Source organism: Equus quagga, chromosome 21 (genome assembly GCF_021613505.1).
Source record: "Equus quagga isolate Etosha38 chromosome 21, UCLA_HA_Equagga_1.0, whole genome shotgun sequence".
In the NCBI taxonomy this organism is placed as follows: Eukaryota; Metazoa; Chordata; class Mammalia; order Perissodactyla; family Equidae; genus Equus; species Equus quagga.
The window spans coordinates 18534451-18562084 of NC_060287.1; the positions used below are offsets into that span (position 1 = coordinate 18534451).

Here is a 27634-nt window from a genome sequence, read left to right on the forward strand (position 1 = left end):
GGCGGGGGAGAAGGCTGGATTCTGAACTCTACAATATTTCTATCCCCCCTACTTCCATGTCCTCAATGATAAGGACACGGTCAAAGGCTTCGCCGGGACTGGGGTGAGGCAGTTGAGTACCTTAAGAAACAGGAACGAGAATGTGCAGAGAAGGATCCATTGTCAGTTCCAGCTGGTCACTCTGTCCCAGGCCAACCAACAGGGGCCTTGGGCCCAGGAATTCTGCCTCTTGATTGTTCTTGCTGCAGCTTTGACATCAAACTGACAAACCTTTTCCTACCCTTCTAGGAGACATAATGATATGCTCCAACCTTCAGAAGAGGAGAGTTAGTTCTGGGCGCTGGCCACGGATCCATCACTTCGGTGTACACGCGCGCACACAAGCAGGTGTGTATGGGTGGGTGGGGAGTGGCCTGGTGAAGGATCCCCGTGAGATGAGGTATCCTCATACATTTCCAGGATCTCCCTCGTCGCACCCCTCGCGGGGACCTGGCCAGTGCTGTGCGATGGGGACCGAAGGCAAAGCTGGCTGAGCGTGGCGAGGAGACTAGACTTCTCCCCGGAGGCAGTTAACGCCCACAGCTGAGTTTAACGCAGCCCCTCCAACATCTCCCCCCTCCCCAATCTCTCTCCCTTAAGGTACCTGCTGTCAACAGCAGTGGGTCGGCATGGATAAGAAACACAGTGCACATATTGCCGCCTACCTTCTAGGGCCCGGGGAGACAGGCAGTGTAGACACTAGAGGACAACTGCGTCCTCTCTGCCGCGGCAGAGTGGAAAGCGCGAGAAGGGGGCAGCCTGTTGGAGATTTGAGCAAGAGGGAGGGCCTGGGAGAGAAAGAATCCTCCGCCCCCCACTCCCCCCGCCCCACGCCCTTGGAGAAATGAGAGCAGCAGAATACACCGCCCGCCCCCAGATCACCCGCTCCCGCTAAACCCGGGCGCGCTGGGAGCGCGGGGCCAGGCGGCCGCCTGCAGCATCAACATCCGCTCGAGCAACCCGCCGGCACGAAGTGGCTGGCGGCGGTTCAGGAGCTCTAGGCTGCCTCCCGCCTCGGCACTGGCGCGCCGGTCAACGTGCGGATGGCCATCGGGCTGAGCACGCGGTCGCCACTAGCCGACGTGCTCTGGCCAGCCCGATCGCGGCAACCCCTCTAACTAGAGGCGCCGGGAAGCGAACCCGCTGCGCCCAGCTCGACTGCGGACGGATCCCGGGCCGCTCGCTTCGCGGGCAGCGGCCGCCGTGCGGCGCGGAGGGATACGCCTCGGCCGCGCCTCCCCTCCCCGCGCCCCGCCCCCGCCGCCCTCCCCGCCGGCTCTGCTGCCGCCGCGGCGGCCGCTGGTGCCGCCGCCGCCGCCGCCGCCTGGATATAGTGCGGCAAGGAGCGGCGCTGGCAGTCACTTTGCGAGGAGGAGCGCGCGGGCTGCGGGCGGCTGGGCACCCGGGAGCGGCGGCGGCTCTCGCAGTGGCGGCCGTGGCAGCGGAAGGTTCTCTCTCCAGGGCTGGACTTAATAACTTTGGAACTGTCCACCAGTGTCACGTCCTGAACATGAGCCTCCTCCTCTCCTTCTACCTGCTCGGGTTGCTTGTCAGTAGCGGGCAAGGTAGGAGTGTGGTGCTTTATTGCATTTACTTTCCCTCCCCCTTCCACCCCACCAAGGGAGGCACAAGAAGAATGAAAGGAAAGAACTAAAGTTATAGTTATTGCTGTTGTTATTTTCACCCTTGCTTTTAGCTGCCGCTAAAAAATGGGTCTGTGCTGTGGACACCCTTAATTAAGAGGAAATACAGAATTGGAGATGGGCTTCGGTGAACAGGGGAGCTCGGCGACTGCTTCTTTTTCTGGGATCTTGGCTCCGTCTGATTTTCATTATCAAAAATTGGATGAGTATGTTGGTGTGTATGAACAGTTAAATATGTGAGGTTGCGGAAGCAAAGGGATCGGTGAGGTTTCACAGACCCGGCATAAACTATCAGCATGAAACTCCTTTGCGAAATATCTCTGTCGTGTGCAAGAAATTCAATTCTTAGAGACTCTCTTTTATTCCCCTCTTTCCCAAGACCCCAATTCCTGACTCTGAAGTGAACGATGATGGCTTATTTCTGTTGGAAACTAAGAGAGGGGCCATGAATGTTGTGTGTAAGAAAGCAAATGGGTAAAACTAGGGATGTTGCAGTCATTCATTCTCACCCCCCCTTTAATACATCAAGGTTGAGGATTTTTATAACATCAGACTGTAATTACACCTGTAAAGGATTTTTAAGCTTGTGGAGAACTGGTGGGAGCTGTTATCTCTTAAGAAAAAACAAAAAATGAATAGCTTACTAGAATAACCTGAGAGAGAATTTGTGGAAGCTACATCTGTCTGTCTGTATAGAGATGGGTGTGAATTTGCTTTATTTAGATAGTTCAAATTCATATAAAATATAATAAATGGAGGCATTTTCAACTGTCCAGACAAGTTTGGACATTTAATTGGGGCCACAAAATGCTAAAACATGCATTGGTGGAAGTCTTTAAAGAAAAAGAAAATAGCGGTAATTTTCTGCTGTGTGATAATTTCAGAGAGTGGTATCTTATTAGTGTAGCATGAAATTGTTTTTTGAGAAAAAATAAATTGCAAGACAAGTTAAAATATCGCTGCTATATTAAATTCTAAGCATTTTTTAGCCTCTTCTGCGTTGCTCATTTGGTCCAGCAGGGGGTGGTAGAACTCCATTGGAAGCCCGGGAATGGTTGTTTCTGCTCTTCTACACTCACTGGGTCCTTCTATCATTCTTCAGCAGGGCTTGACATTTTGGATATGAAGCCTTCCTTTCTCTGCCCTTCTCTTCCCTAAAGCTATAGTGTTAGTGGCTGGTGACACATGATTGGATGCAGATTTTATGTTCAGAAATCAGAATGCAAACACTGGATGTTGCTATAGTTTATAAAGTGTCTTGCTAAGCTGCTGCTCATTTTCCCTTGATAACATCGAGTATGCAAAATTTCAGTCGTAGCAAAATTGCAGACAGGTCCATCTGGAGCTAATATTAACCCAATCAGTTAATTTAATCACTATTTTTGCAAAGATCAACCTAATACTTTATGCCCTGTAGATATGCTGCTTTAATTTTGGGAGAGCTGCTGATTATGTTTAACTGTTCATTTATAATGTAGACAGGTATTTCTGAAGACTGAGAAACAGTCCCTGAAAATTACCATTAAAATAACCCTGCAATTAACCAAGTGTAGATAGTGTGGAGCAAGATGTGGCCTTAATAGGAAGCAAGTTTATGCAGACTTATGGTTACATTGTGACTGATTTGGAGAATAAAAAATGTCTCAGTTGTGGAATCTGTGAATTTCCCATTGTAGACATGAAGTGTGTTGGAATTTGGGGATACAAGGGAAATCTGTGAATGTGTATAGTACACACAGACGCGTATAATTTGGGTCTATCTGTGTAACATATATCTGAAATTGTGATTCACCTAATTTATAATTCAGAATGCAGGGTGATTATAAAGAGGGTCTCTAAGACTGAAGCATGCATGCCTGAAGGGTAGCCCATATTCACTGTAATAAAACAGGGAAGGAGGAGAGCATCATTCTAAAGACCTCTCTATCTGGTACAATTTAAAAATGCATGGCACTCATAGCGGCATAGATGCGTATCACAGAGACCTAGCTTTTGTGAAACAGAACATGTAGTACTTCTGTGTCGTGTGTCCTAATGAAGTCAGGGATGCTTAGAAACAGCCATCCTGATCCTGGAGTCCAGTTCCTCTATGCTAGTGTTTTGTTCTCCAATTAAGGATGCAGCAGCAACTATCAGAAACACCACTGGGAGCAGTTTTAAAAAAATGAATCTAGTGTAACTCATAATTTTGTTTATTCTTTTGTAAATGGGGCCATGGAAAAGCCGCCAGTCAGTGATCCCAGGCTTGCCTTAGAAACACTAAAATCCCAGCTTGCTGATTTATGTTTCCAACAATATACTTGCAGGGGATTTTATGAAGCATGATTGAAGCTATTGCTTTGGAAAGTGGTGTGCAGTGAGACTGGGGAAAGGCAACGATGATGTATTCCCTTTTAAGTAGTCAAAACGTTTTGAACTGCAGCAGTTGCATAGGAGAAAATGACAGAAGTGGAAAACCGACTAATTTAAGCAGATGCCAATATCATAATTAGCTAACAAGTCCTAATACTTCTACTTCTCACTTTCAACACAACGTTATTGTTCTACCGGGGTGAGAGCCTTTATTCTTGTAGCAGAAATGCTTCTTTAAAAGCCTCTCATTTCCACTGCAAGTTTAATATCTGGTGAAGTAAGGTTGGGATTTAATTGTCAAGTTTGAATTGAATTGTCAGTGGAAAGCAGATTCAGTAACTCTAACTTTAGCAATTATTTTTCCTTTGTATTCACAACTTGGTCACAGCCTCTGTTACCATAAATCTCAAAGGATAACTTGAGTCTGGGATTCACAGTGCATTTGCTGTTTGGATCTATGCAAATTCAGATTCCCAAACTGTAGTACGTATGGATTGCTTTTCTGAAGCTTTTAAAATTTTACATTTTCTTCTTATTTTAAAAATTATCCAAGTATGAGTAATAAACATCTATTACTGGATGTTCACATATATGAAATGGGAGCAATGTATGAAAATGTAAGGTGAGCACAGAGTTACTCATCTCTCTTGCAATCCAGTTCAACCATGCATAGTTAGAACACTTACCTAAGCCCAAAGCACGGGGAGTGAATGGCCCAGTTAATTAGCTCCGCTTATGAGCACCTACTTACGTTTACCCTTTCTGATGAAGTGCTAGTAAGTCGTTGTTATTGTTCATTAGAGAAGTGTACCTTCTGAAGACAAAGCACAGGTGTGTGGTGTCTACTAGGTTCCAGTCAATGGGAAGGTCTCCACAAACCTATCTTCTGTGTGGGCTGTGACACAGTCACAGCCTCTCTCGTGTCCTTTTTCTATCTACCCTGCTCTAATTCTTTGATGTCAGCCTCTATGTGCAAAGTTTCTGTTGAATCAACTGCATTTTCATTTGCACTTAGAGAAGATAGGCTATGTAAATTAATGTCCTTATTGTCAGTGAATAACCCAGAGGATTTCCTTTCCTGCTTTACGTCAAAGGAGTTAAGCAGAGCGTTTTGTCACTTTAGTTTCTAATGCTGAATTGGAGCTCAAGCAGCAAGAAGGGAAGTTGGTGAATCCTGGGTGTCAGATGAGTCTTTTCAATGACACAGTGGGCTAATGGTCTCTCAGGGGTAATGTCCTATTAGAGAAGCAATTAATGGAACAAAAGGATCTCATTTAGTCCAAGAAGAAAGTCAAACTTCATATAATTTAGTAAATAAAATGGCTTTCTTTCAAACAGAGAAATAGTTTGTAATGGTACTGAGAAATGAGCCACAGAGATTGAGGCTCGTTACCAAGCTGAACAGTGTAATTTGTTTTTGTCTGTTTGCCTGTGAGGGAGCAGTGCGAATAGAAACAGGGTTGTCAGTCTGAAGGCCCTGGAACGAGTCCTGCTGCTTCCTCTGGTTTTTGACATTTGGGAAATGATTTTAATTTAACTGTTTTCAGAGTTCTCTCTCATTGCAGTGAACTTTTGAGAGCATGAAGAAAGTACTTGATAAGTGGTAGAGCAAGTCTGAATTGCTTTTGATTTTTTGGTCCACAATGAAATGAATTCCCCGGGTCTTGGTGTATGCAAAGTTAATTTAATAATTTTAATATTCATATAACGGGAATATCATTGTTTTTCAAGTTTTGTTGACCTAGATTCTAAATTCCTTGTGCCCTTTTTACTATCCCAATTATATGGAAGATAGGCCTATTTAAAAGATTATAAATTAGTTTTAATTTTCCAAATTATGTGGTATGAGAGCACTTTAAGATGCAACCAGTGCTTTTATGCTTTTATTAAATGTAATATTCCTGAGCTTCATAGAGCCAAGTTATCTTTATTGTCCAGCAGATAAAAGTGCTTCTATATGGCACTCTTTTAAATATTTTAATAACTTTTAGCTATTTACAAATATAATAATAGTCATGATCCCAAATAGCTGTCAACATACTTTCCAGTTTCACATATTCACTTGTGCCACAAACAATTTATCAAACATTACAAGACATTCTGGAAAGCTATGATGTAATGAAACAGACTTGCCTGAATTTAAATAGTTAAGAGGGATGATGGGGAATTTTGAGAAAATTTATAAGCATATATATTAACAAATGAGAGTTTGAAGAATTTCAGGCCAAATGATCGAAATTTTCATGACTCCATTTCGTTATTAGTGAGGAAGGGGAAAGAACAGTAGATTTGAAATCAGAACACCCAGAACACCGAGTCTCTTGACTTTGAGGAAGCAACTTAAACTCTCAGAACCATTATTTGCTTGTCTGAAAATCCGATGTAAAAATATCTGGCTAGTTGGCCTCGCTGTATTGCCGTGAGGAGCAATTGTGGTAATATATATGTATCTTGTAAATAGGTGTCTTGTAAAATGTCAACCCTGCTATGCCAAGCGTTGTTTATATTTTTTGGTATAATATGCATATAGGTAAATATGCCTGTGGTTTAAAAACATCTCACGTATTCAATTTTTTTAAGTCATCACATGCTGCTTTGTGATTAGAAAAAATTTTGAGGGGCAGAAATATTCTAATTCATTGATGAAAGTGGCTCATTCATCATTTACTCATTCACCATTTGTTAAATGACTGCAATGTTTCAGACACCTTGTTAGGCAGCATTCCTAGGAATGGTTGTATAGGTTGTGTGATGAACAACTCCAGGGGGCGCCACTCATAGTCATGGTGATAAAATCCATATTATTTTCACAGGTTTCCAGCAGATGGCAGTAAAGGGTCTTGAGGAGTGGGTTTCTTTTTGTACCATGAATCCCTTCTATGGGCCAATACCAGGCTGGTATTAGTCACCAAGAGGCTTTCTTAGGAAGGCCACACAATTAGGATAAGTGACTTCCTAAAGGTCAAATGGAAAAGTAAAAGGGTTAATAAGCAGAGCTCTGATCTCTAAACTCACAATTCAGTTCTCTGAACACCAAACCTTTACACAGATTTAAAAAATTAATCTACTATTTCTTCAGCTCAAAGTAATCGTGATATTTAAATTATGTGCCATTTTGTCAGTTAATCAGTTAACAGATACTGTTCAGGCTTTACAATGAGTATAATGCCAGCATCTTATAACAGAATGGACCAGCTGAAGTGCTTTCAACCACCTTATAACTAATGATCGTAAAGAATCCAAGGGACTATTAGCTTTATTTTATGGATGAAAGAATTGAGGTGCAGAGGAATTATCTAATTTGCATATATGGACTATAGTTAGTAGTTATCTGGGATTAGGATTAGATTTTCTCACTTCAATTCAATGCCTATTTTTTTAATGTATTTGTTTGAAAATTTGCGTGTGTGGAGAAGAGGCAGTGCACGGAATTCAACGTTCACAGTTGAGAAGACAAAAAAATATGAATTTAAAAACCCAAATGAGCATATGAGAGATCAATGAACTGTTCAACAAAATGTTACAAAATGATAAAAGATATCATATCATTAATTACAAATTAAATGTTTAAATAAATTCTTAGGAATTCAGCACCTAGAAAAGGCTAAAATTTGTGGAATCTTTACTAACTGCCAGGCTCTAGTGTAAGCATTTTACATGTCTTAACCAGCTTAATATGTACAACAACTCTCTAATTATTCTGATATGAGCATTCCCCTTTTTACACTTGAGGGCTACGAGGCATAGACAATGTAGATAACTGCTTAAGGTTGCACAGCTAGGAAACAAAATTTGAACTCAGGACATGTGCAAAGACTTGCCTTTTAACCAGGACACCACCTTGCCACTCACTGAAGCAGAGAAGACTTTGATAGGGTGACAGTAAATGGAGAAAATAACACAAGAAGATAGAAACAGGTGAACAATTGTGGGAACGTAGGCAAGTGTTCAGAATACAGAAATAATCCAATTTAATTAAGTGTTTGGGAAGATGAGTTGTTGACTCAGTCATGGAAACATTGGTGGGACTGCAAGGTGGAAAGGCTTTGGGGCCAAGCTGAGTTTGACTCTTTTGTGGAGAATTTTGGGAACCAGTTGTTTGGGCAGGAAAATAACATGATTAAAGTTTTGTTTTGTTTTAAGTCTACTGGCTGTGTGTGGGGTGGACCAGTGGAAAACGAAAAAGAATGAATGGGCATGACGTGTTTCTGTGGAAGAATTAATGGATCTTAATAACACATTTGATTTGGAAAATTGGGAGAAAGGTGGTGCCCAAACATTTCAGCCTATTTCACAGAGAGAATGGTTACGGCTTAATAAGAATGGGGAAATAAAGAAAGAAAACCACTTATTTTAGGCAAATATTTTTTGCCTAAAAACAATTTTGCTTGTTTTAATTTCCTAAAATGATACGTTACGTTTGAGGTATCCATGGACCACAGAGATAGAAATGTTATCAATAAGTCTGGAAAGGCAGACTTGTTCTTTGTCATTTCTTTGGAACCTTTCTGCAGTTTTATTTAAGTTCTGTCTTTATCTCGTTTTTTCATCACTGTTTTACTATCATCACTTTCATCGCTGTGCTTTAATGCCTGGAATTTTGGGTCAAATTTCAGAAGCATGTAGGTGAAATTTGATTGTATTATATATCCTTCATTTTCTCTGCTTAGCATAGTTTTTTTTTCTTCTGGAGAAACTAAAATCCAAACAAAACAAAAGATGAGAAAATAAGAAAAAAAAAGAAACCACAAAAAACTCACCTAAAAACAAAACAAGAAAGATATTTGATACTGAATATATAGAGTTGAAAATTTTTCTATTAGTATCCAAGGAAACTAATGTTATTGAGCGCCTACTCTATGCCAGGAAGCTGTGCTGGGCATTTTCACTCATTATCTCATTTAATCCTGATAGACTCACATTCGATAGATGATGTTCTGAGATGAAGAGTGTCTGATTTGCCTAGAGCTATTAAGTGTGTTCTGTTACTGATGCTCAGATTTATAGCCAAAGAGCATCAAATACATTTAAAATATAATTCAATCTTTTCTGCCTCTCTGTGTTTCTTTGATGCATATTACCATGTACATGATTGGTAAATAGGGGCTTGATGCAGGAATTGTGTTGATCCATATGTGATTTCTTCAGCTCATTAATTTTTATATGATCAAGAGCAAGCTTCCTCACAATTAAAGAGAAAGCCTTAGCAATCTAAAGATGTTAACAAAAATATGAAAAATCAACGCAAGTGCCCTTCTTTAGTGCAAGTATTAGTTTGTTTAGTGGTTTTAAGAACCATTTTGATTTCCACTTTTTATGTATCTGGCAGTGTTGAGAGTGCAGCTGAAGAAACTGGGATGTCGTTTTCGCCTGTGTTAAAATGCTTTGTTTACTTGTATGTTGTTTTTATTTTTTAAGGGCTATACTCTGGATCATAGTTTTCATTTTAAAGTGAATGTCCCTCAGGCCTTGCATCTTGAAAGAAGATGCAAAAGCTAGCTACAAATACCAGTAGAGATTTAACTATGCCAGTAGTTGAATTAAGATTGTATGGTTTTTGTTAATTCTTGGTTATGCATTTCTGTAGGTTTTGAATGCTCTGACCTCTAATCCTGTCTTTTCTCATAAGTCATGATATTTTTTTTACTGCACAATTTTGCAGGCTCCAGCGTTTTCAGGGATGCAAATATGGTGTTAGAGCAGAAAGGAGTGTCACCACTTGTAAAATAAACCAATGTAATATGGCTATCACCTATAGTATATTAGAGTGGGTCCCGATTTAAGAAATCAGCACTCTTGTACTTTGTTCTAAGTCGTGATGAGAGGGCTTGTGGACAGTTTTTCTATTATTGTAATTTGTCCAATTCCGAATGTTTCTTAGTAACTGTAATAATAGGCTTTCTGATTATTTTTATATTTATTGTCCCACTTAATTTCTCGCTGATTATTGTTCTCTACCAATCACAAATATTGAATATATTGCTAAGCAGAACAGTTTTATATTATAGCAGTAACTTTGTGCCATCTATTAGAGAAATGCTAAACACAGATTATGTGAAGATTAAAATATAACATCAAGTATATGCCATATACTTTGTCAAAGTGCTGATCAATAATATTTACCTGTTTTTGATATTTTAATTTATTTACTTAGATAAAACACTTATAACTTTCTAATACCAACTAGAATTAAACAGTTTTAATCCTGTTCACTTCTTTTTTGTGCTCTTTATCACAGAATAACTGGCTTCACCCTACCTGTTCTATACTTCAAACCAGGTTAAACTTTTGCATTATCAAAGGGCTGGAGCTATATTGTAAAATTTAATGTTTTAAAATGTGTATACCATACACTGAGACACAGTAGTTGACAAAAACATTTAACTATTTAAAGGTGCGCAAGTAACCTGAAAGTTAGATACTATTATTAATTTAGAAAAGAGGAAAATGAGCCTCAAAGAGGTATAACTACTTGCCCAAGAAGATTTAAAAAATGGTAGGACCAGGACTTGATATAAATATTTTACTCTAGATACAACACATTTTCCTATTATAATTCCTCTGTTTTTACTTAAATATACTTTACTCATATCTTTGAAGCAATTCTCAAATAGCTTCTTAGTACAGTACATGTTTCTGTCACTGTACTCTTCAAAGTTACATTTAGACTCTGTTTATGGGACACATGCTAATTGTAACTAGAGGTCTACCTTTCCTTTGAATTCTGTGGGAGTTTTTGACTTAGAATTGTTAAGACTTTTGCTTTTTACTCCTTTTCACAATCCACTTCTCTCAGCCTCATTGTTTTCTACTCTTCATACCAAACGCTCTTGCACCATTCCTGGAATTCCCAGACTTGGACCCTGCATATACAAAGCCCACATCTTTTACACTTTTCCTGCTTTTCTTTGCCTGGATAATTCCTATTATTTTTCTTCAAGACTCAGCTCAAGCATCTCATCACTGAAGACATCTTTCTTTCTTTCAACAAAGATCTATTAATTGCCTACTGCATACTAATCAATGGGCAGGGCACTGAAGATCCAAACAAGGTGATAACAACTGAATTCTTCATGTCAAACTTCACTGTACTCTACTCTGTCCTTCCATGTGAACTATTCCATGAGAGTAAGAATGCCTTTCCATGCTGGCTTCCCATTAAATACAACGTACTTGATTAGAGAGCTGACTGTAAATTCATTTGTGTGGTCCTGGAACATAGTATTGCTCAGCAAGTATGTGCTGAATGAATATTTAAATATTACCCAGCAGAAGTAAGACAAAATGGCTGACTATTTAAAAATATATTTACTCTTGACTTTGGATAATGATTTGATTTGTTGGGAATATACTATATGTTGGCCTGGGTATTTATTCCAAACATTTTGTTTATATCACTGCTGTGCCTGGGATAGGCCTTCAATAAATATATGAATATCTATAAAATAATCAAATCACAATGATTATTTAATTCAAGCGGAATAGCAAATATGATCTGCCTTATCTCTTGTATTAAAAATGAATTAGACTGGGAATGAAGCAAACTTTTAAATCTTGCTATATGATTATACTTTTGAAGGCTTATCTGAGGCAAAGGAGATGGTTATGTAGTTGGGGTTTCAAAGGCTTTAACATAGAAATACATGAGGGAGATATAATAAGTTGATAATAATATAGTTAAACAGATTAGATATTTTCAATAGTAAATGTCTGATATCAACAGAGTAAGTATTTAAAGTCCTCAAAATCAAGATAATCTCCTGAGGTTAACTAAAAGTTGATTATTCAATCAATGATTATTGGAAGCCAGTTCTGAACTGTATGTACAGAAAGACAAGAGAAGAGTTATTTTACCTTATTTCTTCATAGACACATGGATTTGTCTCTTTTTTTAAAATGAAATTCAATTTAACCTCAAAAAATACTCTCTGGTCTGGTAGTCTTGTTTTGTCAATTATTTTTTGGGCGGTAGTGAGGAAGATTGGCCCTGAGCTATCACTTCTTGCCAATCTTACTCTTTTTGCTTGAGGAAGAGGTGCCCTGAGCTAACGTCTGTGCCCATCTTCCTCTGTGTTGCATGTGGGGCACTGCCACAGCATGTCTTGATGAGTGGAGTAGGTCCACACCCAGGATCCGAACCTGCGAACACCAGGCCACAGAAGCAGAGCGTGCTGAACTTAACCACTGTGACCACCGGGCTAGCCCCTTGTCATGACTTTTTGATGTTTTCTAGCTCCAACTTCAGACATAAAAGCATTTAATTGGACAGAGTACATTTTCAGATACTCCAGAATGTCTTTATCACCTATTTATTTGTCTGCCTGCCGTTTATCCACTAATGTTACCATTATTATGTATGCCACTTTTAACTTGAAACACAGTTTGCAATTAAAGATATTAATACTGCTTCTGATTCATCCATTTCTACTTTCATTTCTCCCCTCAAATTTCACATAATCTATAATTGCTTTAATTGGTTATCTACAAAAGTCATTTTATTTCAAAGCTCCCTCATAAGCCCCAGACTAATGCATTTTACCTCTGTGGGGACTGCATGTGGTCTGCAATTTAGAAACAAAACTCAGCATAGGTTATTAAATGATATTATGCTGTCCTCTGTGCTTTACTGAAAACTTTCCCAGCCGTATCTAAAATGGATATGAAATATTCAACTTTAGTATTCTCATGATATTAAGATAACACTTCTCAGTACAGAATTCTGAGCAATTATGAAATACTCTAAGTTGCTAATGTATTTTCTCTGTGAAGTCCCTGTTTCATTTCTATTGTAATGAAACCTCTTATTAAAGATACTCTCCTTCCTACACTGTGCATTAATATAGAGATTATTTGGTGAAAAGTGACTTCTTTCAGCAGAATGTATCTCCTTCTTCCTAGGAAAATCAAAGGATTAAACTTGTTCATTACAATGGAGAAGGGAACTTATTTCTTAGTTAACTTTCACTTGTCTATTTCTGTTTGGCTGCTTCTCACTCCCAGGCCTCATTTAGAAGTCTCCATATCTCAGGTGATGTGTGAGGATGTGGATGTGTGATGGGAGAAGAGAGTTTGTCATAAGAGGTGTAAAGTGTCTTTTACTAATTGTGACTCCAGAATACATTCTAACCACTGAGAAGAAATGCATGCATGGAGGTGAGACTGAGAAAGGAACGTAAATACTAATAGTAAAGATCAATCACTGTTTTACTTCAAGGAGGATAATTCATCAGCTAAAAGGGAATGGAGAGGTACGTGGTGGGGTCAGACTTTGAAGAGCGAGGATACAGTCTGATATTTCTATGCCTACGAGGAGAGGAGATACCCCACAAAGCAAAGAACGATTACAAGCAACTTGTTTCCTCAACAAGAAGTATCTATTTCGAAGTATTTCATGAATTAATGGAATGAAGGAAGTGTTAAAGCTAAAAAAATCTAAACACTAGTTAAAGGGGTAAGGGCGGATTTAAATCAGTAATATACTATTTTGGGATGTAGTGTATTATTATATTTGATAGGGTAAAGAGCCAGCTATGAACTGAACTCAACGTCGATTTGTACCGAGGTGACTGGGCATTTTAAAGGGCGAATGGGGAATAAGGAGGGGCTGAGACAAGGCTCAATAGAGCCAGGCAAGTGAAACATTACAAAACTCAGGAAGGACAGGGGTTGGTCCATGTGAAACCCATCTGAGTTTGTCAACTGGTTCTGATCAAAGTTAGGCTCCTCCCCTCCCACTGAGGCTGAGACACAGAGGCCTTATTTTCAGCTGTAGCTGGAACAGTTAATTCTTTTGACAGCCTTGAGTATCCTCAGGCAGGCACTTTAAGGGGGTCATTTTGGGAATGTGGTCTCGAGCTGTTAAAAATTATGTTAGTGCTTTGTTCAAATCCTTCTAGGGCAAAGTTGAGGCCTATTTGAGAAGAGGGCTCAGTGGAGCCTGGCTAGAGTTTGGTCAAGGAGAGAATGTTCATCAGAGGAAAATCTGTCAGTCACCCTGTGGAGTATAATCATATGGGCTACCTTATTTTTATATTCACAACATTCATACGGGTTCTGAACTGTTATTTTATAGATGAGGGAACTGAGTTCATAGCAGTTAAGTAGTATCTAATAAGTAAAGGACTTGAAATTCAAGTTCAGTTCATATTTGGTTGTAAGATTTTACTTATTCCACTGACTAAAACACGGTTCCTTTGCAATAGCAAGAAATTGCTAAAGGGAGGATGAAAGGGTTATGAGTAGCTCTCGTTTCAGATTTCTACTCTTTCTTTCTGGCCATTTCTTTTGAATGGCTGAACTCTAGGTGACTGACTACCAATTAATAAACGAATAAATCTTTTAGTGCCCTAAAAGACTAATAAGCATGGAGAAGTAACAGGATTTAGAGATATTGGGTTCAGGGTGGTTGCAAGGTGGCGCAGTTTGATTTTTCAGGTTAATATAATTCTAAAAGAAGCTATTTTTTTAAAGGAAATATATTTAATTGTTTTTATTTTTTTTCCCAAACTAGACAGGAGAATAATTTTCTCAAGTTTAAGGAAGCCAAGGAAAACTATTCTGGAAGAGTTAAATGAAAAACAGACATGGGGACCAGGGTCTTCCTTAGAGGAAGAAGTTGAAACTGAAAATGAGAAATATTGGTTTGAAATTGACTGCCGACACAGGATAAATATTGAAATGAGTAGACTCACTAATCAAGATTCTAATCTAATGCATGCCTAGACCAAGATGTGAACTATGCCAGGTCCTGGCTTCTAGATGCTTTCTTCCTGAGACTATACAGTGAATTAGAAGGTGATAGAGACTCAGGTGCATAGGGTATAAAACTATGTGCCTGCTCTGTAATTATTGTTTCTTAGATAACCATTTTGGGGATTTTTTTTGTCTATGCCAGGTACTCTGGCCAACACTGTTTTTTCTGAATGGCTAAATATGTAAAATTATATATATATATATATATATATATATATATATATATTTGTGTATGTGGGACTGTGTGTCTGGGTGTGTATACACACACATACATACCTGCGTATAAAAACTTTGGAAAACTATTCCATCATTCTGCGCTGTCAAAATGTTTGCTATGTTTGTTTCATTCCTTTTATTAGTGCTGAAATTCATGAATATTTTAAATGATTTGTTCTTTGCTGCTTTTTGCCTCTAAGAAGAAAATGTACTCCGTGATGAAACATTGGACTTATTCACACTTTGTATAACTGAAGACTAATTAGCCAGTGTTTAATTTCTCAGGACTACAAAACAGTGTCTGTTGTCTCTCTGTTATACAAAATGAACAGCTAAGCAGCTATCTCCCTTTATTTTCTTAAACAAACTCTCAGCACATAAGCATTCATAATTTATGATGTTTCCATTAAAACATATTCCCTGAATATAGATAAAATCGACATTTGGAGCTTGAATGCTTCGGTTCCAGCACAGAGGCCGTGATTGAAATGCATGCACGGGCTTGAATTCTTCATTTTCATTTTCCCCAATTTGTAATTGAAGAGATGAAGGCTGCTAGGTTTCTAACAGTGTTATACTCTCTTTTACATTGCACTGCACAACTGAGTTATATCATTTCTTGAGTCAAAGCTGCTGAACAAATTGTTTAACGTATTTGTAATATCACAATAAGGATTGGATCATAAAATTGTAGATACAAATTCTCTTGCATCTCAGTGGTTGATTGTCATGTCCCTTTTGAGGATTACTACATAGATTATCTGCATCTATTTCTGATGACGGGAAACAAATTTATTTGTGTAAAGAGCTTTTGTGAGATACGTTGATAATGTTTTTTCATACAGATCATTTCCATATTTACAGGTATTCAAGACAACTGAGTTCGCTTATTTGCAGCAAAGTAATAGTGTTCCAATTAGACGGTTTCTATTAACTTAATCATTGACTGGTTTATGGTTTTATGGAAATAGAAAGTATTTTGAGAGAAGCTTTCCTTTGTCTATAAATGGCATTGAATTGTCCTATTGTAAAAGATTTCTTTGATTTTCTTGTACTCCTTAGGGCTGGGTGACACCAGTCAAAATTGTTTCTTAAGTGTTCAGAATTCACATCACGTGGCTGGTCATTGAAGCCTTCTGGCTGAACGGTTGGGTACTAAATGGATTCACGCCAGCACATGGCAGCTCCACACACTGAGACCAATGGCCGTTTAGTGCTGGAGTAAAACTCTTTCCCAGGCACAAGTTGGTAGTGGTTTCCTGTGAATAAATTCTGATCCTGTGGCCCGAATGGTGTCTTCAGGAAATAGCTCAACATCTGCGTTTTATTTCCAACTCTGTTCCACACTTAATGAAGCCCAGATCTCTACTTACGACTATATATCTAAATATCTTTACATTCCTTTTAGCTTCAAAGCAAAATTTTCAATAATCTTACTTGCAGTAATTTTTATTTTGGTTTGTGGACATGCAAACACTTTGAGTCTTCGAAATATTGTTCCATGCCAGGGGCTGTGTGATGGTTAAGAGCACAGAGTCTGAAATCTGCAATGTTTGGAGTTAAATCCTGCTCATCCACTTGTTTGATGAGCAAATGCTTATCTAGATCTTTAACAAGTGATTCACTTCTCTATTCCTTAATATTCTCATCTGTAAAATGAGAATAATAATAATGCTGCTCACATAGTAACTGTCTAATATTAGCTATCATCATTAATATTGCTATTAATTAATATTGGACCAAGTTATATAATTATATAGTTTTGATAATTTATTAACCAAGCTTCTTTGAAAGGCTTCCAAATAGAATTTAGCTTTATGAAAAACAATGGTCTGCTAAGATGTCAGAATGTTTCCTTTGAACTAGTGATTAGTTTTGGAGAGCTACGTTATCACTTTAGCATTGATTACATTCTGTTTGGTTTTCCCACACTTTGCTGAGAGTGGACGGCAGCTGTAAGTGTGGCCTTTGGGGCCTTTATGGTGTCTAGGCTCTGCTCCTCTGTGTTAGCTGTTTACCATCATGGTGCAGGGCTTCACAACTGGAGCGGAATGAGGAATTCAGGGTAATTACTTAGTGTATAACTTGACCAACTTGGAACTGTCTAACTCCTGAATCCAGTTCAAAGTTGTCTCTCTCTCAAGGCTGTCCTCCACTCTCAAAAACATCCCTCCTCTTCCCCTAACCTTACTCAAACTATTGTCAGGGTTTCAGTAGAAGGTTATTGTCCTTGTTTTTTCCTTCCACTCTTCTCCTTCCTTTTCTCAAGTGTAGCTCTTGATTCCTCCTGGACTTTGGGCAGTGCCTGTCCTACTGGCTTTCCGTATGGTCTATTTCCACAGCATGGTCAATGCACAGTGGTTCCCACACTACTGTCTAACGGTCCACCTCAGCTCCCTCTAGCTCTTGTTATGCTCAGAGGATCAGCAGTTCCTCCCTCATGACCTGGTTGGTGGTGTTCCTCCCATTACCTGTGCTACTGGGTTTCCTGGCTTAAGCTTTAGCGATTTTCAACAGCTGCCTTCCCCCACCAAGGTGGTTCAGTGACAATTTATTCTCTTCAAATACCTGCATCATAAGAAAGGAATTATAGGAACACTTTCTAAATCTCTTCCATCTTGTGGCAGAGTCAGTGAAGACTTGGGGAGGAGCACTGCTGGAGCCCTCTGTGGCCAACTAAACTTCCTCTCTTTGTTGCCTATGGTAGTCATTCTGGCGCTCCTTCCATGCTTGCAGATGGGAAACAAAGGTGAACTCCATTCTGCTCTCCAGTCTTTCAGTGGTGGTGGTAGTAAGGATTATACTGGTAGGCATGGGAGGGTGAGCAAGACAATTTCCTTCCGGATCCCACCAAGAATTACAGTACCAGGAAGGAAAAGATAACTCTCTGAGACCCTTGACAATCTACAATCTCCTGTTTTCATCCTTCCCAACAACTAGTTGCATCCTTCCCTCTTTAGAGAATGAGAAACTCTTCTTACAGCAAGTCCACTTTTCTCTTCTCTGGCTCAATTTTACAAACTCTTTGCTCTGAGTCATTAATTATTGATATTTAAAGGGACATGATATGAAAATACTCTTTTCCTTCAAGTGCCTGGATTTTCACTCTAAAATCCTAGCATTCAAGGCTGTCTCTTCTGCCGTGCTCTACTTGAAATTGCTGTTTGAAAATCCAAGGTGATAATGACTTCTTGAATCTCCACTCTTACAGTCCCTGTCAGGTGATGGGTGGCTCAGCTCACTGGGTGGAAAGTCTCAGGCAGTGAGGTTTAAGTAGCTGCAAGGTGGTGAAGACTCAACGTGTAGACATTAAGAAAGAAATGGAAATACAAAAGAGGAGAGAAAATTGAGTAAATAGTGATTATCATGTTTACAAAAAGTAGAAGGATTGATTTGATCCCACACTCAAAATTCCAAAATGATTTGTTAGAGGTAACTGTTTAGACCCTTCACAAGATGGCATCTTTGAATTCTCTCCATTTACCTCAGTTTATCATATCAAATGAAGCTCAAGCCCTCCTACATTCTTGAGACCTTTCTTAAAATTCCAAACCGCCTTTCTCTGTCTCTTATAAACTACTAGCATATACTTTAGTACTCTTCTTTAATAATCTCATACAGTCCTAGATTATTTTAAGTGTTTTAATTTCATTAATCTTATCTTTTTTAGTCAGATTCAAAGGTTTTATGTGATGCACATAGTGGATACTTGGTAAGCAGTTGTTGAAAAAAATGAATGATGCTTTCATGTTGCTATTTATATTTAGAATAGAAGCAGAGATTAAAACTATAGCAAAGGAATTTAAGTTAAATAAAATAGATAAATATCTGGATGTGAAGGCTATTATAAGTGAGCATATTTTACTGATAAATGCTATAGAATATTTGCTCTTTTAAAATCTTTAAAGACAAACATACACTTTTATCTGGTTGGAATGGTTTCAGTGGAAATTTACATAATCAAAGTTGCCTCCAAGTTCTTTGAAAATATATACTTAAAAATTAATTCAACTTGTGTTTTTCAGCAACTTAGTAAATAATATTTACAACTCTCCTTCTTGATAATCTTTCGTAGAAATTTTCAGAGAAAATAGCAAGTAAATGTAATAATAAAAAAACCTGGAAATTTATCTTTGTGTATATGCTTCAGTTAGTTATGTGTATGACCTGCCTACCTAAATTAGTTTGATTTTTTCCTGATTCTAAATGCTCTGTAGCAGAATCCGTTTTGGTTATAAAAAATATGGAATGACTTTTCAAATGTCACTATCCAGATAAATATTACTTGAATTATTTTATTGCTAAAGCTATTATATTAGTTAATACTTATATCTAAGTTAATTCATTCTGACTGCTTTGTGTCTAAAGAATGCTCTATAACATATATATCATATCTTGAAAGAGTTGCAAAATCTTTTCAACATCATTAATTTTAAATAGTCCATTTGTGTTCATATAATATTATATAGAGTAGTAATAATATCTGAGTAATCTATTGATTATTTTTAATTTTTCACTTTGATGAAACAAATGTTAAAACTCTTATAATCTCTTTTCAGTTGAAGGAAATTTAATTTTCACAGGAAGAAGGTCAGAAAGTCGGAAGTGATATATCCTAGAATAATTAAATAACCGAACAGTAATGACAAAGGCAAGAGAAAAGTTAAAGTAGGAGAAGTCAGCCATCAAGCAAATGTTTGTGATGCTAAAGAAAATATTCCAAAATATTTAATTAGCTTTAAAATATGTGAAGACGTGTAGTCTGCAAATGTGGGAATTTATTTATGGTCACACTATGGGAGATATTTATGCAACAGTACTCTTAAAAACCTAAATAAGAACATGGGCAACAGGACAGATAATGACCTAAAAACCTAAACTAGCTGTGTTACTCCAATTAAAGTTAGATTTAACTCGGAGTTTTCTGGGAAAAGGGAGAGAAGGGAAGATGGGATATTTAATTTTTATTATCAAATGAGAAAGCTGTACTATTTATTCAGAAAGAAGATTAAAATTAATTTATTGTTTGGCTATGTAAGTTAGAAAATGTTAAATAGCTCAATACCTGATGACTTGCATACTAGTTTTAGCAAAGATCTGGACATTTTGTAATAGTTCTGCTGCATGTAACTTTCCTTGGAAAGAGCCTGAGACATAGCAGATTGTGTTAATCTATATCATTTATTCATGTATATAAATATAAATCAAAGAGATGAGCATTGTTTAGTGTTTATAATTTAGTTTATGTTTTTTAGATAGTTTGGTGATATTAGATTTTTTACATTAAAGCAAGGTGTTAAAATAATTTGAAGTGACAGATGATAAAAAGAAAAATTCATAAATATATCTTTGAGCATTTTGGCTTCTGTTTCATTCACTCATTCCCATTTGTCAAATCCTTGCTTTGTGCAACCACTGAACCCTATGGGTAATGATTGATTTATAAGCTCTGGGTCATTTTCTCAAGGGATTTACCATCTAGCATCAGTAATAATACACTTATTCCCAAAGCAATAATAGAAAGAATATGTGGTATTTCCATATAGTGACAAAATGTGATATCAGCCTGTGAGTGCAATTTGATTATATGGGTGTGCACGAAGTGCTGAGAATTCGATTGAAACAACACAGAGAAAATGAGTCTCTAACTCAGGAGGAACTAGCAAATCAACCAGTTCTATTCTGCTGCCTACAAGATGATCAGTTCCTGGATGATACCGCTGTTGCTGGGGTTAGAACCTTGGTTTTCCTCATGCACTTCTCTCCTGGAGCAAAGGAGACGGTTAGGTTTTGCATTTTCCAAGAATACTTGTAAGAACTAGAGGAACTTGAAATATTTATTTATAGGAAAAGGACTTACAAATTATTTTAATCAACATCCTGATTTTACAAATTAAAAGAAAAAAATCCCTTAAAGGGATAAGTGACTTGTTCTGTCATTCGCAGGTAGCAAGTAGCATGGGTTGGGGCTTGGTCTAAGTTGACTTTTTGAAATCATATTAGGAAATAAAAAAGTTTATTTTAGGCCAAAATTTCATGTGCTTTAAAACTTGTTTTAAATATACCAGGTTATTATTTCCATTATTTTCTTCAAATATCTATTATAGTCTTTTATTCCAAAGGAAAAGGATTTAAAAATTAAAGAGTAGAATTGTTCTAATATACTCTCTCTCTCCAAGAGTGGTAATCTCTCTGCATCACAGAGGACATTTTCAAGATACCAGGTGTCCCACTGTTTCTTTAATGTTTTGTGATTAATTGGAGGAATTCAATTCTATCTTTTTACATACTGAAATCACTGTTATTAAGGATAACATTCTTACTGCATCTGAAGTGTGTTATTTCCCTTGGAATCAAACAAATATTTTTTATTTCCCAGGAATTTATTCTACTGAATAAATGTCCCTTTTATCACAAAGGGGATGAGGCATTCTAAAAGGAAAATAATGGCAATACCGCCACACTTCCAGGGCAGAGAATGCAGTTTTGATAGCATGGAGCTAATGAACTGGGTATACTGGTGGTATGAGCTATTGTGTATCGGAGTGAGAGAGTGGGTCCAGTGGAACTGATTTGCAAAGTATATCCACAAGTATATGTAAAGTCTTGGCCAAGCATTGTTGAGCAAATTGATAATGTCTTTGGGCAAATTGATAATGTCTTTGTGAAGATAGAGTTGAGTAAGTTCAAGGATGGTCAATAATTTTTATTGAATTGTGAATAATAATAAGGACAGATAGAGAATAAAATATGCCATTTCTATCTAGAGTCATTTAAAAGGTTAAAGTCAAGAAAGAAGTTTGATGAGAGCATTGAGAACTTGTAAAGTGTTGGCATAGCGTGGATTTATCCTAAAAGCATAGTGATGGTGGTGAAGAGAGGGACTGACATGATGCTTGGAAGTAAGCAAGGTTCAGGATGAACATTTTGTAACATTTTATTAAAGGAAAATAGAAGAATAGTTATATGCAGATAGCTAGGGTTTATTTAAGACAAGGAGGAGGTTAGAGAAGAAGGCGTAGAAGCATTTTGAAGTTTGAAATTAAATGCTTGGAATAGAAATTCTCTTAAAATCTCTTGGAAATCCTAGTTCAAGATACCAGCAGATTCACTGTTAGGTGAGGATCCATTTCCTGGTTCAAAGACAGCCCTTTTCTTGTTGTGTCTCCATATGGCAGAAGGGGTCGGAGAGTTCATTAGAGTCTCTTCTATAGGGGCACTAATCCCCTTGATGAGGACTCCACCCTCATCATCCCAAAGGCCTCACCTCCTAAAATCATCATATTGGGGCTTAGGATTACAACACATGAATTTTTGGGGGACAGAAACTCTTTAGCAGTATTTATTTAACCATGATAACTTTCTCATTTTCTTATTGAGTTCTAATTTTTTTAATTGACCACAGACAGTCTGGGGTAAGTATTACTCTATATTTTCCATTACTAGATAAGGTGAGTTCATTTATGTATTTTTCAATTTTACGACATCTTTGGAGAATTAGCTGTTTCCAGTTATTTTGATAAACACTGTGATATAAATTAGGTTCATAGAGAGGAGTAAAACACTGTCTTTTCCCTTAAGAAACTTTGTCTCCTTTGGAGAAGCCACTTAATCAGATTGTTCCAATAAAGTATTCTAATTATAACCAAACTGTCATGTATGAAAATAATTTCTAAATGTGAATGTGAAATAGTACTTATACATCATTTCATCATAGTCTGCTTTCAGTTTTATAATGATTTCTTCAATTGTGGAATATGAGAATGTGATTAATTTCAAGCTTGCTTTATCGCAAAGGAAGAACTATGAATAAAAATACTTTGTCTAGGGGCCAGCCTACTAGTGCAGTGGTTAAGTTTGCACGTTCCACTTCGATGGCCCTGGGTTCGCTGGTTCAGATCCCAGGGGCCCACATGGCACTGCTTGGCAAGCCATGCTGTGGTAGGCGTCCCACATATAAAGTAGAGGAAGATGGGCACAGATGTTAGCTCAGGGCCAATCTTCCTCAGCAAAAAGAGGAGGATTGGCAGCAGTTGGCTCATGGCTAATCTTCCTCAAAAAAAAAAATACTTTTTCTAGTTTATAGTGAGTTCATGTTACAGACATTAAAATGGACACATTGTTTGACCTCTCCACATTTCTTGTTAATTAATCAGAGAGCACATCATGTATTATATACATTACTTTCCTAGTTATTTCATATTTTTTAATATGCGAGAGTAAATTCTGGATCTGTAATATGTATTTTCTTTTTGATGCCCTTTTCTCTGAATGAACAAGGTCTTTGCTAAAATATCTCGTAAGCTCATTAGCTTGTTGATTGGTTTACAATTTTGACATTTTTCACATGCACTGAATTTGTTATTTTGGTTCCAATTAGACATCATGCAAGTCTCCCAGTTCGAATCATCTTGTTATTGAACAAATAATGTTCAAATGATAATCTAATTCAAGAATTTATGTTGTGTGAATACATTTACTTATCAGATTCTTTAATGAGGCCCAGCCAGCTCTTTTGAGGTCAAACCAAACACAATGATTCAATGATTCATGTTTCCCAAACAGACCTTCAATCTAAATGATTTTGAGTCATATTTGAGGTCATTTTGTTGTTGTCGTTGCACTTAATCTTCCCAGCATCTCATCGTTATTGCCAGAAAACTTTGGTGTGCAGCCTGCATGTAATCAGGGACGGCCAACTGCATCATCGGTTTTCCTAACTGAATAAAAATGAGACAGTGCAATGCAATGAGCGGACTTATGCAAGACAAACGTGTTAAACTTGTAGGCCAAATGCCAAAATGGTCTTCTGCTTTTTGCAATGCATAACATATATGTGACATACGTATAATATACAAATATTGTTATATAAAATCGATGTTTTCCTATGAGTCTACCTGATTGCACTTAATATTCTATTGGAGTATAGGGAAACAAAACAAGTGTGTGTGTGTAGGGGGATGTTTAATGCTATAATAAAATTTTTAAAATTATGTAATCTACCATCAGAGATATATAATCCATGTTTTTTATAAGCATGAGTGTTTACAAATACTTACAGTATTAAAATTCAGTATTGAAGAAAGCCGTTTCTGAGAGTATTCATGGGAATGAAAATAGAGCTCTTGTATGGCTGTCCTGAAGTGTGGACTTAGAGCCACAGTGAAGTGAGTAGAATGCAGATTGTGTATAAAGGTCATGTCAAAAGCCACACATACAACTCTACACTCTTTGCTTTTAAAAACATAAATTTTCATTAACAAAGGTGGGCTTTTACACAAATATTTACAATTTTCTTCTTTCTTTTATTTGACCTCCTACCTTGCCCCAAACTTTAATTGTTACATTTTTCAGATGAAATCTGTGATGCTGGTCAAGGTGTACTTTGACTTCATCACAAGCATTTAACACAATTCAGAAAAAAATAGATTCTTTCTGATAGAAAATTCTTAGTTGTCATGTTGCTAGCGTGCTGTTTGTGACTGGAATGCAAAGTAGTTTTAATCCATACATCCTTTTTTCTGTGCTGGGATGCCTGCCAAATCTATGTCTGCGATTAACTTTTGAGGTTGTCAGCTTGAAACAAATGCAGGGGCAGGAGAACGTAGGACAGTGGGTCTGTATTTAAAGCACATTTAACAATAGTGTTAGCTTTCCCAATTAGAAAACAAGTAATTATCTTCATAAACTAAAACTTCACTTCCCATTACATTTGCTGTTTTAAACTGTCCTATGCTTTCAGTCTAAATCTTCAATAAATTTCATGTAAATGTGATGGAATTTAGAAAATTATCTGTTAAAAATAATATTACATAATTATTCATGGTATTTCAATATCTGCAACTCCCTGCTTTTTAGCTGGAGGTGAAAATCAATAACATTCAAGACTACTTTTTACCTGATTTGCTTTAATTCTTTGGATGGTTGGTTAGTATTCTAGCCAAATGTGATGCAGTGAAAAAATAACCCTTGTCTTGAAAACAGAATTCCTGGGTTCAAATCCAGCATAGACTTCATTTTTCTGGGCTTCAGTATTTTCATCTATAAAAATGTACTGTGCTGTGGTTACATGTTTCCAGGTATTCAAATTGTTAGGACTGAGTAGGAATGGAAGGTAAGAGTATTCACATTAAGTGAGCATGACCAACTGTGTCCCAAATTATGTTGGACACATTGGATAAACTCTAATAGTGAATCGATGAGGCATGTTCATGTTATATAAATTAGCAATTAAGAAACTAAGTCTCAGAGAAAGTGAATCACTTGTCCAAGGTTGTCCAACTGACAAGTGAAGAATCTGGAATTCAAAAAGTATGATTGTCTACTTCCAAAATTCTTGTTCATGTTACTGTACCCGGTTCTTGACTCTATGTACCTATGGCTACAGCTTTAACTTCCATTTCTTACCAGAAGGGAGTGACATTGAATATTTAGGAAAAGGTCCATGAAAATATAACTGTTTTCCTTTTTTTTTTTTTTGGTGAGGAAAGATTGGCAATAAGCTAACATCCATTGCCAGTCTTCCTCTTTTTCTTGAGGAAGAGTGGCCCTGAGCTAACATCTGTGCCCATCTTCCTCTATTTTGTATGTGGGATGCTGCCACAGCGTGGCTTGATGAACAGTGCACACGTCCGCACCCAGTATCCAAACCCACAAAACCCGGGCTGCCAAAGCGGAGTACATGAACTTAACCACTACGCCACCAGGCGGGCCCCATAACCATGCTTTTTGAGCATTTACTATCCCAGACACTGTGCTAAGTATTAGACAAATAGATTCTCTCTTGAGCCTAAGCATAACCTTCCTTATAAGGTAAATACTATTGCTATGCCGTTTTCCAGATGATGAAAGCAATGCTCAGGAACTTAAAGTCACTTTTCTAAATTTGAAGACAAGATGGCCTGACTTCAATGGGCGTGTCTTTGCCCACTACTGTAAGTTTTCCTATTGCTGCTGTAACAAATTACCACAAAATTAATGGTTTAAACAATGCAAATTTGTTATCTTACTGTTTTGGAGATGAGAAGTCTCACTGGGCTAAAATCAAGATGTCGACAGGGCTGTGTTCTTTTTTGAGGCTCTAACTAAGAATACGTATCCTTTCCTTCTCCAGTTCCTGAAGGCTATCTGCAGCTCTTTGGCTCATGGCCCCTTCCTCCTTCAAAGCCCAGCAGTGTAAAATCTTCCAATTTCTCTCCCTCCATCTCTGTCTCCTCTTCTTCTTCTGTCACGTCTGCATCTGAATCACCTGCCTCCCTTTCTCTTTATAAAGGCCGCTGCCATTATATTGAGCCCACATAGATAGTTCAGGATAATCTCCCCATCTCAAGACTCTTAACTCCATCATTTCTGCTGAGTCCCTTTTGCCAACGTTCGCAGGTTCTGGACATTAGGATGTGGACATCCTTGGAGTGGGGGGGGAGTCATTCTTCTTTCTACCACAAGCATGTTCTACTGGCAATGAATTTTCTTTTAGAATGACTGGTATTAGGAGAAATAAGTTGGAGAATTTATTACTCCCCAACATGAAGAGCTCAAATTAGATGATTTAGTATTAAATGATTAGTTAGACAAATGGTAACACATTTAAACTCAGCAACAACATTGTTTAAACATTAAAAAATGTTGAAATTAACAGATATAGTGGACTTTACAATCTGTATAAATTGTTTCACAAGGAACTGATCACAATAATTGCAATTGATAAATATTAGTACATTTATGAACTTTAACAAGATAACGACAAGAATTAAGGTGGACAAAGTTTTTTATTTTCAATGTTTCGTTTGCTGTAGAATGAAAAAACATCTACATTAAGAAATATTTTAACTGCATAGCACTTCATTCTCTGCAAAAATTTTCCCAATCTGCGTTCCCAATTGATTCCACATTAATCTTGGAGGTAAAAGAACTGATGGTTTTAAAACTGCTTCATAAATATATTACCTCTCTTGAGGCCTGGTAACTAACATGTATCATTAATTTTACTGTTCATTTTTTCTGCTATTTTTAATTTTGTATTTGCCATTTTATATTGAGTTGTTTTATAACCTGCTGTAATCATTTTTAGAGACTAGACAGGGCATTAATCGTGATAGACAAAATACCGTTCGTAAGACATAGTTTTAGTAAATTCCCCAGAGTCACAGAACTAATTGGTAACAGAGCCTTGCCTGCTGCCTGTTTGCTGGGCTCCTTACTCTAGAGTGGTTGCTGCTGGGTCCAACCACCTGCCAAATTCTAAGACAGAGCTTACTGATCCTTTGGCTTTCTGATTTTGCTACCTATGCAGGTTCATTTGTGTCATATAGTAATTGGCAATGGATAATCTTCTGTTGGTGTGATCTGGATCATCTTGATTTTGGCAGAGGAAATCTACATCATATAAAACACTTAAAGTAGATTTTCAGTGTGCAAGCAGGCTCTGATGGCCATTGGAATGGGCCAGCAAACTAGAGCCGTATTTAATGTTCTGACATGAGCCTTAAGTTAACTGAACACTTTTACCTTAATATTTATTGACATTTATTAAATATTCTTTCTCTTTCTTTTTCTCCCCTCTCATTCTCCCTCTCTCTCTCTCTCTCATACACACAATTTCATTATCTTTAGTTGTAAAAGTACAAATTGAA

At 37.5% G+C, this 27634-nt stretch overlaps 1 protein-coding gene across 1 annotated transcript in view; it reads left to right on the plus strand.

Moving 5' to 3' along the window:
• The first annotated feature begins 668 nt into the window (after positions 1-668).
• Positions 669-27634, plus strand: part of NCAM2 (neural cell adhesion molecule 2) — a 480413-nt gene continuing 453447 nt past the window's right edge. Inside the window, exons 1-2 of the mRNA XM_046648333.1 lie at positions 669-800; positions 953-1604. Coding sequence (XP_046504289.1) covers positions 669-800; positions 953-1604 — 784 coding nt within the window. The remainder of the gene's footprint in view (positions 801-952; positions 1605-27634) is intronic.